The sequence below is a fragment of the Engraulis encrasicolus genome, chromosome 6, assembly GCF_034702125.1.
Source record: "Engraulis encrasicolus isolate BLACKSEA-1 chromosome 6, IST_EnEncr_1.0, whole genome shotgun sequence".
NCBI lineage: Eukaryota > Metazoa > Chordata > Actinopteri > Clupeiformes > Engraulidae > Engraulis > Engraulis encrasicolus.
In genome coordinates, this window is record NC_085862.1 from 4,526,811 (window position 1) to 4,542,155 (window position 15,345).

The 15,345-nt window shown below is 44.0% G+C and overlaps 1 protein-coding gene across 1 annotated transcript in view; it reads right to left on the bottom strand.

Moving 5' to 3' along the window:
- Window positions 1-12,782, bottom strand: part of tm6sf2b (transmembrane 6 superfamily member 2b) — a 30,497-nt gene extending 17,715 nt beyond the window's left edge. Inside the window, exons 1-3 of the mRNA XM_063200359.1 lie at window positions 12,697-12,782; window positions 11,348-11,451; window positions 2,627-2,724 (exon numbers count right to left, since the gene is read on the bottom strand). Coding sequence (XP_063056429.1) covers window positions 2,627-2,724; window positions 11,348-11,451; window positions 12,697-12,782 — 288 coding nt within the window. The remainder of the gene's footprint in view (window positions 1-2,626; window positions 2,725-11,347; window positions 11,452-12,696) is intronic.
- Window positions 12,783-15,345: the final 2,563 nt, after the last annotated feature.

Consider the following 15,345-nt stretch of genomic DNA (forward strand, 5'->3'; position numbering starts at 1 on the left):
AACAAAACAATCTGAATGTATCTTGTCTTCCTCTTCTTTAGAAAACTGCCTCTCGTCAGCAAGGTTTGTGGGATGTCTGGAGTGCATAGCTTTCTTGACTTCATGCCATATAATCTCAATTGTTTTTTGTCAGGGCTTTGACTGGGCTATTCCAGAATTTGTATTTCATTATTATGAAGCCATTCTAAAGTCGATTTGCTTCTAAAGTATGGGTTGTTGTCACATTTCAGCACCCATCCTCTTGTGTGCTTCAACTGTGTGACAGACTACCTCACTTTTTTTCTGTAAATTATCTCGATAAACTTCTGAGTTCATTGTTCCACTGATAATAGCAAACTGAAAAGGGCCTGAGGCAGCAAGGTAGCCGCATATAATGATGCTCCCGCCACCATACTCGAAGGTGGAGATGATGTTTTGGTGAAGGTGTGGTTCTCCAGTTCTCCTCCAAACATGACATTGTGTGTTCCCCTGAACAATTCAACTTTGGTTTCAACGTTGGTCTACAGAATATTTTGCAGTAATTCTATGAAGCATATAAATGCTTTTTCACAAACCTCAAAGGTGCAGCAATATTTTTTTGGACAGAAACCCCATTAATTTTAGGTTGGCAGAATGAATCCCATTTTTAGCTATTCTTGGTTACATCTCCTCTTCTGAGTATGGTGACGCGAGCATCATTATATGCGGCTACCTTGCTGCCTCAGGCCCTTGACAGTTTGCTATTATCAGTGGAACAATGAACTCAAGTTTATTGTGATATTTTACAGAAAAAACGTGAGGAAGTCTGCCACACAGTTGAAGCACACAAGAGTATGGGTCCTGAAATGTGACAACAACCCATACTTTAGAAGCAAATCGACTTTAGAATGGCTTCATAATAATGAAATACACATTCTGGAATTGCCCAGTCAAAGCAATGACAAAAAACAATTGAGATTATATGGCATGAAGTCCAGAAAGCCATGCACTCCAGACATCCCACAAATCTTGCTGACGAGAGGCAGTTCTCTAAAGAAGAGGGAGACAAGATACAAACAGATTGTTTTGTTAATCTGATCTGCAACTACAGGACAAGTCTGGTTGATGATATTGCAACTAACTGAGGGTTAAAACCTACTTAATGCAAGGGTGTACTTACTTATGCCCTGCTCTCCTGTGAATGTTATGGCCTTATGACCAATAAAAATATGAGAACACGTAAATGTTTGGCTGGAATTAATTAAAGCAGACTCTGATTGTTCCTTCTTGAGATTTCCGGGAAGATCAGACCATGTTTTATGATCAATTTTGACAGAAATGTAAGAAATTTCAAAGGGTGTACAAACTTTTTCTTGGGACTGTATATGGTTCCCCCTGCTGTGGCAAAACAAACCCTATTACTAAGGACTGATGGAGCATACATTATTAATTATTTTGTGTGTGTGTGTGTGTGTGTGTGTGTGTGTGTGTGTGTGTGTGTGTGTGTGTGTGTGTGTGTGTGTGTGTGTGTGTGTGTGTGTGTGTGTGTGTGTGTGTGTGTGTGTGTGTGTGTGCCAGTGTGCGTGTGCTTGTGTGTGTGCATTTGTTTGTGTGTGTGTGTGTGTGTGTGTGTGTGTGTGTGCGTGTGCGTGTGCGTGCATGCGTGTGTGTGTGTGCGTGTGTGTGTGTGTGTGTGTGTGTGTGTGTGTGTGTGTGTGCTCCTATATGTGTGTATCTGTATGCGTGTGTGTATGTGTGTGTGTGTGTGTGTGTGTGTGTGTGTGTGTGTGTGTGTGTGTGTGTGTGTGTGTGTGTGTGTGTATGTGTGTGTGCGTGCGTGCTTACATGTGTGCGTGTGTGTGTGTGTTCACGTACACATAGCCATAGGCAAGTGTTATTGATGTCTGGTACTTTGTAAAACCACATGAAGGCCACACTGACTAGACGCCCGGCCCTCTCTGTTTCTTTTCACACTTACTCTTCTAAGGGAAGGTTTTGCACATGTATAATAAATGCCATGAATGTTCAGCAGTAGAATGTTAGTAAACCTCTTTCATACACATACAGTACCCCTGAGATATTGACCGTCGTGCCTTGCATACCAAGCTAGAGCATTGACTATAAGGTCGGGAGTTCGAACCCCTAGTGGCAGACTGCACAGGATGACCTGAGTTACAGACAGAGGCGATTCTAGGGTCAGCCGGGACCCCAAGCGAAAATTGAAAAGAATTAATATTTAAAACATAAATACCACTACCGTTGTAAAGTCTGAGCTGTTATTTGACATCTAGGGGCTTGGGGGCCGCAAGTGCAGCCTGCCTTGCCTGGTGGCAAGATACCCCTCTGGTTACAGATGATAACACAATAACATCTTCAATAACCGATCTTGCAACTCTCTGAGGCATTCGTGTTTTTTCTCAAATTGAAGTACTCACGCAAAGATCACATGCTCAAAATGAACAAAAGTACAGAAAAAGTTTGCTGTGATTCAGTTCCCATTGGTAATTTTTCATCTTTTTCTTGTATCCTTTAGTTAGCCAGTTAGGTCCCATTAGTTAGTTAGTCCCATTGAGACTAAGAGTCTCTTCTGCCAGGGAGTCCTGGTTCATGTAAAGGAGCCGTTCAAAAGAACTGATTCGTTCACAAACGACACAACACTACCACGCACCGTCTTCTGGTAGAAGTCCATGAGTCCTGAGATGTAGCCGTCGTGCTCCATAGCACTGACCAGGTCTATGATGCAACAGAAGGAGAACTCAGCACACACTGAAACAAGAGACAAGAAACAAGAGACATTAGAGTAGTGTAGAGTAGAGTAGAGTAGAGTAGAGTAGAGTAGAGTAGAGTAGAGTAGAGTACAGTAGAGTAGAGTAGTGTAGAGTAGAAGAGTAGAGTAGAGTAGAGTAGAGTAGAATACAATACAGTATAGTAGAGTAGAGTAGAGTACACTACAATACAGTAGAGAAGAGAAGAGTACAGTACAGTAGAGAGTATGGCATAGGAGATGAGTAGAGTAGAGTAGAGTAGAGTAGAGTAGAGTAGAGTAGAATAGAGTAGAGTAGAGTAGAGTAGAGTAGAGTAGAGTAGAGTACTAGAGTAGAGTAGAGTAGAATACACTAAGTAGAATAGTAGTAGAGTAGAATAGAGTAGAGTAGAGTAGAGTAGAGTAGAGTAGAGTAGAGTAGAGTAGAGTAGAGTAGAGTAGTAGAGTAGAGTAAAGTAGAGAAGAGGAGTAGAGTAGAGTAGAGTAGAGTAGAGTAGAGTAGAGTAGAGTAGAGTAGAGTAGAGTAGAGTAAAATACAGTAGAATAATATGGTATAGTAGAGTAGAGTATAGGAGTAGAGTAGAGTATGTCACGTAGACACACACACACACACACACACACACACACACACACACACACACACACACACACACACACACACACACACACACACACACACACACACACACACACACACACACACACACACACACACAAACACACATTATGACAGACCAGACATGTTCATACAGTACATACAGGCACTGAGCCAAGCAAACAGTGCAAAAGTATTCTGATAAGTTGCCTAAAACGGCCTGTAGTCAAATACATCACAGTGACCAAAAAGTATTCACCACACAAAGTCCAAATGCTTACGCAATGCGTCATAGGAACGTCTAACTTCTCAGACAGAAGAATGTGTGTGAAGGTGGTTTTGGAGAATGGTGTAATGGTTTGATTTGTATAATTCAATCTAAGCTTTTACAAATTATGGTTTATTGTAGGATGAAAGCTCTACTTTTTGTCGTTAACAAATGCTGTGTGGTGTGTGTGTGTGTGTGTGTGTGTGTGTGTGTGTGTGTGTGTGTGTGTGTGTGTGTGTGTGTGTGTGTGTGTGTGTGTGTGTGTGTGTGTGTGTGTGTGTGTGTGTGTGTGTGTGTGAGTGTGTGTGTGTGCGTGCGTGCGTGTGTGCACGTGTGCCTGTGAGCATAGGCATAAGCACGAACATGCCCATGTGTGTGTTTAATTTCATAGCCTATCTTATCCTATTTCCTATCTTTATTCATTTCTAATTTAACCCAAATGTAACTACAAGGTTGTGGTAAGCTGCAGCCATAAATCTCCCATTTAACAGCCCAGGGCCTTGAAGAAACAGCCATTACCATCATTCAATGCGTTCAATTTTCACTTCAGCCCAGGCTGGCAAAGACATCAGTCTTGGTGTAATTACACAAATGGTTCTGTTCTTCAGAAATACAGAATTACAACCACTGTCTAATGTTGAGTGCTTATAGAATCGACCAACTGCATCTGTAGCACAAGGCGGTGCATCTGGGATGTTTGCAGGGTTGGACGGGGTCAAAAAATCAGACTGGGCATTTTCAGTCAAGACCGGTCTGCCAGGCATTGACAGGGACAATGAAGCGAGTGACAAACATTTTTAGTAATCTATTACGAGCTATTTTGATCACAAAAGCCAAAATTATTTTTTAAATCTGACTCTGAGAGGTCAACTGTAGCAGCATGAGGACTGATACCACTGCATTGAGGGGAGGAGCAGGCCAAAATCATCAGCAGTCCACCGGGCAAATGCCCTGTATGCCTTATGGCCAGTGCAGCAATGGATGTTTGCCATGCCACTGTATTTGCTTCGTTTTTCCTCAGAGAGGCAAAGCGTCATAACTTCACTGTCTTGCCTCTACATCTTATCCATCTAACCAGTCAGCTATTGATTCCTCTCTCTGTCTTTCTCTCTGTCTCTGTCTCTGTCTCTCTCTCTCTCTCTCTCTCTCTCTCTCTCTCTCTCTCTCTTTCTCTCTCTCTCTCGCTGCCTCTGATGAGGGAGATAATGATGTATGTGCAGCATGATTGTTTGAAAGAAATTTATTCTGGAAGTTGTTTTTCGGGGTTTATTCTGCATGAAAATTTGGCAACAGGGCATTATACACCATCAACTGAGGCCAAGCTCCTATATGTCTATATGTGCTGTTTCTACAGGCTGTCATGGGCAGATAATGAGAGGCAGGGGACAGTAGCAGGCGGGACTCATAAAAACTAGGGTACTTCGTCCGGACTTGCCTACGTCACTAGTGATGCGCGTCCTCGTTGCTGAACTGCAGTAGGCACTGCACTGAGACTCACTAGTTTCAAATAAGCGATTTACGGTTAGGTTTAGGGTTAATGTTAGGGTGACGATTAGGTTTAGGGTTAAGGTTAGGGTTAGGTTTAGGGTTAAGGCTAGGATTAGGGTTAAGATTAGGGACGGTATGGACGGTTGTCATGGCGACGAATCAAACGTTGTCGGCAACAAGGATGCGCATAGCTATTGTGACGTAGGCACGTAATACCGCCTCCGGACGAAACAACCTAGAATTTCATTGTCCCAGTAGCAGGCGACTTCCTTAGACCTATAGCCAGGGAAGCCGCTGCCAGGGGGGACAAAGGGGCATGTTGTCCCAGGCCCAGGTAGAGAGAGGGCCCTAGAACTGGGTCCTCATTACATTGTGGGCCTACTGATTGGGTGGGTGGGTTTCTTATAGGTGCCTTTGTCCCGGGGGGCTTGGACAAAAGTGTCAGCGTCCCTGCCAATGGCAACAGTAGAAATGCATAATGGCCTGCAGTCCCCACTGAAGCCATTTAAAAAGCATCACAGACCACATCAACTGGTGCTGTATATGGCGTGTTATTGAAGCCACCGCATACTGCATGTTGATCGGTGAAATTACTCATTTTCTGTCGTCTCTTCCTGCTCATCCTTGAGTTGTCTGGTGTGCAGTTCACCCGGTGGGGAGCCCAGTCTATAACAAGGTTTTCACACTATGCAAAACAAAGTGACAGCCATCTGTCTTGTCTTGTCTGTCTGTCTGCCTGCCTGTCTGTCTACCTGCCTGCCAGTCCATCTGTCTGTCTGCCTGCCTGTCTCTCTGTCTGCCTGCCTGCCTGCCTGTCTGTCTGTCTGACTGACTGCCTGCCTGCCTGTTCATCCGTCTATCTGCTTGCCTGCCTGTCTGTCTACCTACCTGCCTTTCTGCCTGTTCGTCTGTCCCTCTGTCTGCCTGACTGTCTCTCTGTCTGCTTGTCTGCCTGTCTGACCGTCTTTCTATCTGCCTGACTGCCTGTCTGTCTGTCTGTCTGCCTGTCCGTCTGTCTGCCTGCCCGTCCGTCTGTCTGCCTACCTGTCTGTCAGTCAGTCTATCTGTCTGTCTGTCTGTCTATCTGTCTCTCTATCCCTCTCCCAGGTGGAAAAGTGGTTCAATTTAGTACAATAAAAGCATGACTGAAGTGTACTTAGCATGTTAAAAGTGCACTCGTGCTTTTTGTGCCAAGAAAAAGTATGTTTACAATATGCTTATTTAAAGTGTACTTAAAATTAGATGTAATTAAGTTGCTCTCAAAGAAAGTACACTTAGCGAACCATACTTCAAGTGGACTTAAAAGATGTTTGGCTAAAGTGTATTTAGAGGAATATACTAATAGTGTTCTAATAGTGAACTTAATAAAAGTGTATTTTTTAATAACATATTGCAATTGTACTTTTTTAAAGTGCAATATGATTACACTTCACCCAAATGTCTTTGAAGTGTGATTTTCAATAGTGCGCTTTAAAGTAAATCGTTTTAACATATTGCAAGTACACTTTTTCTAAGTGCACCATGATTGTACTTCACCCAAATATCTTCAAAGTGTGCTTATGTCACAGGTGGGGCGCGCGTTTGCTGGCCGCGCCCACTTTGATTCTACTACCCTGGGAGTTCACTGCACAACACCAAAAACCAAGACACAAGTTCCAGTTTTCGTTCTATTTATTTACCACCACTGGATTAAAAGTCAAAGGGGTAGGCCTAGTTGTCTCTGTCCATTACCCACGGGGGAACCCACCCACGCCCAAGTCTGAAGTCTCCAATGGAATGCTTGGACAGTCCAGCCACCCAAGTCCATCCGAGCGGGGGTTGCGAGGTGAATTACACTGCAACGGGGGCATGGCACACACGTTCAATCGGGAGCAGCTGGCGGTGATGAGAAGCGATGGGAGTTCTTCTGCGTAGGCCCGGAATAGCTGGTTGGTCTTCAGCAGTCTTGGGTGCGAGCGAGAGGAAAAGAGAGAGCGAGAGAGAGAGCGAGAGAGAGCGAGAGAGAGAGGCGCACGCACGGGGGCCACAGTAACCAGGCGAATACGAGTCACTCATCTTCACGGTGGGGTGCATGTCCGTCTCACCCCTTTCCATCGAGGCAGGTTCACCTGGCCGTCACTCTGATTGCGGACTCCTTCTGGGCACTATGCCAGTTCTCTCCAGCTCTCCTCCCAGCTGCCAGTTGCCTTCTGATCCATAGGATCACGTCCACTTCTCATCCAACTTCTCGTCCCTTTCGCCTGGCTCTGTCCGGTTACCGGTGTCCGACGTCTCCCATCTTGCCGCTCCACTCTCGCCTCTCTCCCCTCAGGATGGCATTCTCGCAGTCATCTCTCCTTGCGGCTTCCTCCTCACAGTCTAGTTTCTTGCCGTTTAAAACTCTGCTCACCAACCCACGTGCACCAATCACCTCCATCCTCCTCACCTGCGCTCCATTATCCTAATCATGCTCCAGGTGCATTACATTGGGAATGAATGACATCTAGTTTTCGGTTCACTTGGGCCTCAATTGTCACCCCGTGACAATAGCCCCATACGAGTTCTATGCTGTCGATCAACATTGACGGAAGCACGTGAGCGAGAACTTGTTGTCACGATGTGGGTGTTATTAAATACAGCGCATTTGTAGTCGGCCACAAATATGAACGAGACGATGAGCTCGCACCGGTTTGCTCTACTAACACACCACGTGTGAGGAGTGGGGGGACAGGCAGTGAGGAGGAGCTGAAGTGGGGACCTGCGCAAACTTGTGTAGAGGTGTGAGACAAGACCCATATACACACGTGAGTGAGTTGTTGACCAACCAGTTCATGGGCGCGTGACCTCGGAGGCAGTCCGCCGACGAGCGTTGAAGGGGATAAGCAACTGCAGAGGTTGCAAGATCTGACTGCAGCCGCATTCATCCCGCGATAGTTTTACACCATGTGACATGTCACCTTGTCAACGCAACGTCGACGAAATTTCGAAGTTTGACAGGAAATCTAACCGTCATGCAGCATTTTCATCCAGGATGCATTGCTGTCTAAATGCGCATATCTGCGTTGATGTCATGTCGAATGTACTTAGTAAGCGCATACGACTTTGTTGCGAGCGTCGACGTTGCGCAAGGCACGTCAGCGAGAACTTGTTGTCACGATGTGGGTGTTATTAAATACAGCGCATTTGCAGTCGGCCACAAATATGAACGAGGCGATGAGCTCGCACCGGTTTGCTCTACTAACACACCACGTGTGAGGAGTGGGGGGACAGGCAGTGAGGAGGAGCTGAAGTGGGGACCTGCGCAAACTTGTGTAGAGGTGTGAGACAAGACCCATATACACACGTGAGTGAGTTGTTGACCAACCAGTTCATGGGCGTGTGACCTCGGAGGCAGTCCGCCGACGAGCGTTGAAGGGGATAAGCAACTGCAGAGGTTGCAAGATCTGACTGCAGCCGCATTCATCCCGCGATAGTTTTACACCATGTGACATGTCACCTCGTCAACGCAACGTCGACGAAATTTCGAAGTTTGACAGGAAATCTAACCGTCATGCAGCATTTTCCATCCAGGGTGCATTGCTGTCTAAATGCGCATGCATGCGTTGACACATGTCGAATGCACCTATTAGGTGAATACGAGTTCTATGCTGTCGATCAACATTGACGGAAGCACGTGAGCGAGAACTTGTTGTCACGATGTGGGTGTTATTAAATACAGCGCATTTGCAGTCGGCCACAAATATGAACGAGACGATGAGCTCGCACCGGTTTGCTCTACTAACACACCACGTGTGAGGAGTGGGGGGACAGGCAGTGAGGAGGAGCTGAAGTGGGGACCTGCGCAAACTTGTGTAGAGGTGTGAGACAAGACCCATGTACACACGTGAGTGAGTTGTTGACCAACCAGTTCATGGGCGCGTGACCTCGGAGGCAGTCCGCCGACGAGCGTTGAAGGGGATAAGCAACTGCAGAGGTTGCAAGATCTGACTGCAGCCGCATTCATCCCGCGATAGTTTTACACCATGTGACATGTCACCTCGTCAACGCAACGTCGACGAAATTTCGAAGTTGGACAGGAAATCTAACCGTCATGCAGCATTTTGATCCAGGGTGCATTGCTGTCTTCATGCGCATATCTGCGTTGATGTCATGTCGAATGTACTTACTTACACAAAGTGCATTTACCCATAATGCACCATCATGCATGTCCCATCATGCAATGCACTTCTTGGAGGTAAATTTCTCAAACAGAAAGCCATTCATCCTGAAGGAATATTTTTGGTTTGCATGAAAATATTACTCATTGTTATATTCTGTGTTTATTTTAGGGGTTTTTAAAATTTAAAGTGGTACACAAAAAAATTACCATGTTCCCACCGTCATTATGATGGTCACGTATATGTTCTGGTATATATAGGCTCACACTTCCCACAGTGTCATGGTTGGAGGTAAGTTGGAACTAATTGTTCAAACAATGATTACTATGTCCCCATTAATGATAATCCAAGAGATCAATTGCAGTAAGGAGGATCAAGATTGAAAGAAAGTGAAATGTAAACCTGAAGTCTCTGTAACCTTGCAATGATTGAAAGTGTCAGGCATGCTAGGCATGCATACTGTAACACTACTGTGACTGTGGTTGTGTGTAATGTACAAGCTCTGAGAACTAGCATGATTTGTAATATTACATTTATATTATTTCATGTACTTGGGAGAGTACTGTAAATACACTTCAAGCATACCTGTTATATATTTAAAATACTTAATATGATATACTTTTTACATACTTAAAATGTTCCAATGTTGTCCAAAGAAGCATGAAGTTAATATACTTTTATTGAACTTCTAGTAACAATAAAATGTTATAGAAGCGTACTCAAGCACACTATTAATGCCATACGAATGCATGAAAAGCGTGTTTGGAGCATACTTTCAAAAGTATGCTTGTAGTGCACTTAAAGTTGTCCAAAAGCGGTGCCAATTTAGCATCCTCAGTGTGCTGCAAGTGTGCTGAAGTACTGCTTTAGTAGTGCTTCAGCGCACTAATAGTGCAATGAAGCGCACTTTAAATCGCCGAAAATAGTACACTTTGTACTTAGTACGGTCAAAAAAAGTACACTTTAAGTATATGGGTTTTTCACCTGGGCTCTCTTCCTCTATCTCTCTCTCTTCTCTTTCTCTCTTCTTGGCCATCTCTTTCTATTCCTCCCTCTAATCCGTCTCAAGGGCTTACTTTAGCCCAACCACCACTATATACTATATATGCCTTCTGTAGATAACAGCTACATTATCACTCCTCACCACCACAAAGAAGCAACAATAAGATTTGTGGGGATTTTTTGTCGCCTTGAGGCCAATTCCCCACATGCACAGTACAGCAGAGAGCAGAGCATGGCATCGCAGGCAGCAAATTGGTAATTAAATTTCATTGTTAGTGCCAGAGTGCATGGCAGCTATGATGGAATTTATGAGAGACCCAGATTCCCATGCGTCTTAATAATAACCACTTGGGGGTCATGGATTATCTCTCGTGCCGATGAGGCAATCGGATTTTGGTTGTGAATGAACAATACAAGCAATTCATCTTACATGTAACTCTGTAATTTTCTATAATTAGCCGAAGCATTGTGAAAAAAAAAACGCACTTGATTTTTTCACTTCAGTCTGAAAAAAGTCTTGACTGACCAAAAAAAAACCCCAGTCAGTGTGTGTTCATGTCTGAGTGGCGAGACAGTTTGTTTCATGTGTCTAAAACCCATGCACGTCTCTCCAGGGCAGCTGGCAGCTTTGGTTAGGTTAAGGACCAAGTCATCTGAAATGGCCCCCACACCTAATACATATACATTGTATGGAGGACCCAATTCTTAGCTCCTCCGCTCTGTGGGCCCAGGACAACTGACATCTTTGTCCCCACCCCAGAGATTGTTTCACGTGTCTTAAAACCCATGCATGTCTTTTCAGGGCCGCTGACAGCTTTGATCGGGTTCAGAACAAAACCATTCGAAAGGGTCCCTCTCATCCAATACATACAATGTAATGAAGACCCAATTTTGTGTCAAGCCCTGATCAGCACACCAAACCCTCATTAGTGGCCCCCATAGGGTCCCCAAGCGGTGGCATTGGTAGAGATGCTGCTTAAAGGCCAGTAGCTAAAGATGAATCATTTGAACAATCGTGATTTCAATATTGACGAAATTAAGTGATCATGATTTTATTCATAATTGAGCAGCCACACTAGTTGCTGCTGTAGATCATCAAGCTAATCAAGATAAATGAAGTGATTGCATTGTCTTACCAAAATACATCGGGTCCTTTGGTCGGTTGATGCGATTGGTGAGTTTGAAGAAGAGGAACACCATCACCAGAACAGCCACTCCAATCTGCAGGATGGCGTACGGCCTGTAGGGTGTTAAAACACTTTACCAGAGCACCCTCTGAAAAATAACACGCTCAACACACGTCTTCTTATTTCTTTTCTTTAAATAATAAAAGTAATCAAATTTTCAACCTCAATCTCCAGAATCGCATACGGACTGTGTGTTGTTATAACACTTTACAAGTGCACCCCCTTGAAAAATAACAAGCTCAAGACACGTCTTCTTATTTCTTCTCTCTCTTTTTTTAAATGTAATCTCCCACAAATTTTCCACCTCATTTTCTTTTCCAATTAGTTTCTATCTTTATGATGTGCCGTATGTACTCTGTCCTCAGTTTTAAATTAGTGAGCAGAGATGAGTTGGCTTTGATGGAGGAGGCGATAATTACGCTAACACCCAGCGCACCTCCTTACCAGTGCCCAAGACAAGCTGTGCACTCCCAACCCAAACTTCTACATGTGTATACACACTGAAAAAAACGATTTAAGTGATTAACCCCATAGCACAGAGCCTATGCTATAATAACCTTACTCTCATCAAAATTGTAATGGCTATGTCTTAATCTCTTACTTAAGGCTCTCTGTACTGTCATAGCAATGTTGTTAAGATGTAGGTGAGTGTTTGTAGTTGGGCGACCCCATCTGCAGTAAGAGGCTACTTACAATGATTCTTGCTTCAGACATGAATCAATACCTTAAGCACTTAAAATGGTATTGGTTTTCATTTGGCCTAATTATAATCTTCCCAAGCAGAATTTGGGTCACATCCTCAACATAAACAAAATTCTGCGCACCCGCTGAAATCTCTGGCGCACCCCAAGGGGGAGCCCACACCCCGGGTTAAGAACCACAGCTGTAGTCCATCTCATCTAGAAACATATCAATCAGCCTACAGGGATGCAAACTGACCCCCTTTAACAGCTAGTATTTCCAGTTTATTATCTGCAGTAAAATTTTACCTCTGTTTAATAATGCGTTATATATATATATGACATCTAACAGCCTACCACTAGGCCTATAATCTGCTCTGAATCTTGACGACATGTTATCACAAAATGGACAATAATTTATGGAACGACCCTCAATAGAAATGACATACTGAACACATACAGTATGGTTGCCTATCTCATCTAGAAACATCTCAATCCAGGAGATATAGTATATAAAAAAGGCTAATAAACAGCGCCCTCTACTGACAAATATTCAAGTAAACTGTGAAGGAGATTAGCACAAGGAGACAGATCATACAGCCAGAGACAGAGACTTACTCCTGAAATGCGGGGACATTGTTCATTGTGTAGAGAACGGGAAGGATAAATAAAGAAAATAAAAAGACGACTTTTTCCGGGTCCATTGTGCGTAAGAGTAGGCGATGATCTTTGAGAGAAACACTTCCACTTCACAAGGGCCCACGCACTGAAAAGATAGGACATACAAACCTGGGAATCAACTTCATAGCCAGGTAGCAATATACTCAACAGTAGCATATGAGTATTACATTACATTTCAAGGGACCACTATGGAAATTCAAGGGACCACAATGGAAATAAGTCTTGGGACTTTTTGTGTACATCCCTGTCTATTTTATCCTTTTCATTGTATAGTTATTGTTGCTGTACAATGTTTTTACATCTACTAGACTAAATAAATTTATTCATTCATTCATTCATTCATCTAGGTCTAGGCCTACTTCTTCCACCCGATCGGCGATCCATAAAACAGACACACACACATTCACTTGCTGCAACAGACACTTAACCTACGTACAGGCCTACATAACGTCTTTCTATCGTTTCAGAATTTCATCTTTTCAGAATTCTTTACTTTTTAAAAAAAAGGGAAAATCATAGACTGCTTACCCGTCGTCGTCGGAGTGGAATGGCTACTTGTCACAGATTTATATAATAGCATTAGTTTTCTCCTGCACCAGATTTTCACTCGGTGTCGGTGCTCCCACGTGACACCTGAACATTTCAGTTAAAAGCCCTCCATGGATTCATGGATTAGATGTTGCAATTGTTCATTAGTATGTTCTTAGGGCATAGGACTATAGGCTTATGTTGGCTATGTATGCAATACTACAACAATGTGGCTATGTATTCTTTATTCTTTTACCCTACTAAAATATAGGCCGACTCGGAAACTAAAGGGGCGGGGGGTGCCAGCAGGGGTGTCGTACAAGGGGATAAAGTGTGACTGAGTTACCAGGGCCCCATGTACAGTATATAGGGAGCCCATTCAGTGTCTGATTTATGTAGATATGTGGCTTGGGGGTCCATTGGAGCTGATTGTATATAGGGCCCAAAATTTGCTGCTACACCCCTGGAGGGTGGGGGTGCAGAGTTGTCACTGGCCCAAGGGGGCAGTAGCCATTCTGTGCCCTCTTACTGACGCAACAGCTTCAGCGTTGCTACCAGTCAGGTCAACAGTCAATGCAAGTACTTTCTGAGTTCCCGCAAATACGGGAACTCCTCCCACTTTGTTGGGAAGCAAACAATCATTAGCAAACCAAGGGAGGCAATTTGGGAAATGCCTTTGGGGAAATGTTAATTGTTATGGTCTTGGTCAGACCAAGTCTCGAAGAGATTTGAAAGTTGATGATAATCAGGCTAGGGGGCAGAATTGTTTCCCCATTACATCACATGTATTGAGAAGGGGGGGGTGTCTTTCAGATGATTTTGTCCCGGGCCCGTCCAAAGCTGCTAGTGTCCCTGTAGGCATATATAATAGATCTGGAAGGCGTCCATTTATTTGGGAAGACTGACTAGGGCCTTTGTTTGTGCATCACCTCAGGGGAACTTTTAACCAATGCCCAATAGGGGGTGCTATAGGGAAAGAAATGCGATGGCAGTGGGGAAAGCTCCTTGGGATGCAGTTCTGTGATAGCCTAGAAATCTAGACACCCCTAGCGACCGCAAATTGGATTTGCTCCCAGGGTTAGCTTTTTGCTGTACGGGTCTGGCTCGCTAGGCTAGTTCTGTGATGCAACAGGAACTTTGTCCCAGCCAACATGTTAGAGTTTCCTTTTCTTTAAATTAAAGCAAATAATTTGTCATGTGCAATTGAATTCCCCCTCCCAGCCACCACACACACACACACACACACACACACACACACACACACACACACACACACACACACACACACACACACACACACACACACACACACACACACACATTACACACACATGCATCACATTACTTAGCTGATGCTTCCATCCAAAGTGATTTAGGTCTCAGGGTATTGGTTGCAGGCCCTGGAGCAATGTGGGGTTAGGTGCCTTGCTCAAGGGCACTTCAGCCATGGATGAAGGTGCTGGTAAGGGTGGGATTTTAAAATACAACCGTCTGATCTAAAGGCCAGCCAGCGCATGGGCCATGGCTCTGAGCCATGGCTGACACACACACACACACACACACACACACACACACACACACACACACACACACACACACACACACACACACACACACACACACACACACACACACACACCTTAATTGAGTAATTAAGCAGCAATTAAAAGGCATATCCTATTGGATATTGACGTTGTTGTTGTTTTGTTTGTTGTTGTTGTTTCTGACACATTTCCGTATTTTATTTTTTGTGGCTACAAACTATGCCTACAGGCTAGGCCTACTATTCGTGTACTCCATTGATTGGCCGAACAACAGTTGAGGAACTTTTTCTCAGATATTTTTTGCTCGCGCGCGTGTGTGTTTAAATCAATTAGGCTACTGTAACCTACAAGTAGGCTAAGGGTCAGGTTGGAATGTCATTATAACTAGTCTACTACCAATATTATAGAATATCGATTTTGTTTGGAAAAAGTTATTCTGACTGTCTTCAACTCCTCATAATGAAACTGGAAAACTACGTGCGTCACTCAAGTGATCCATTTTTTCTCTCTTTTT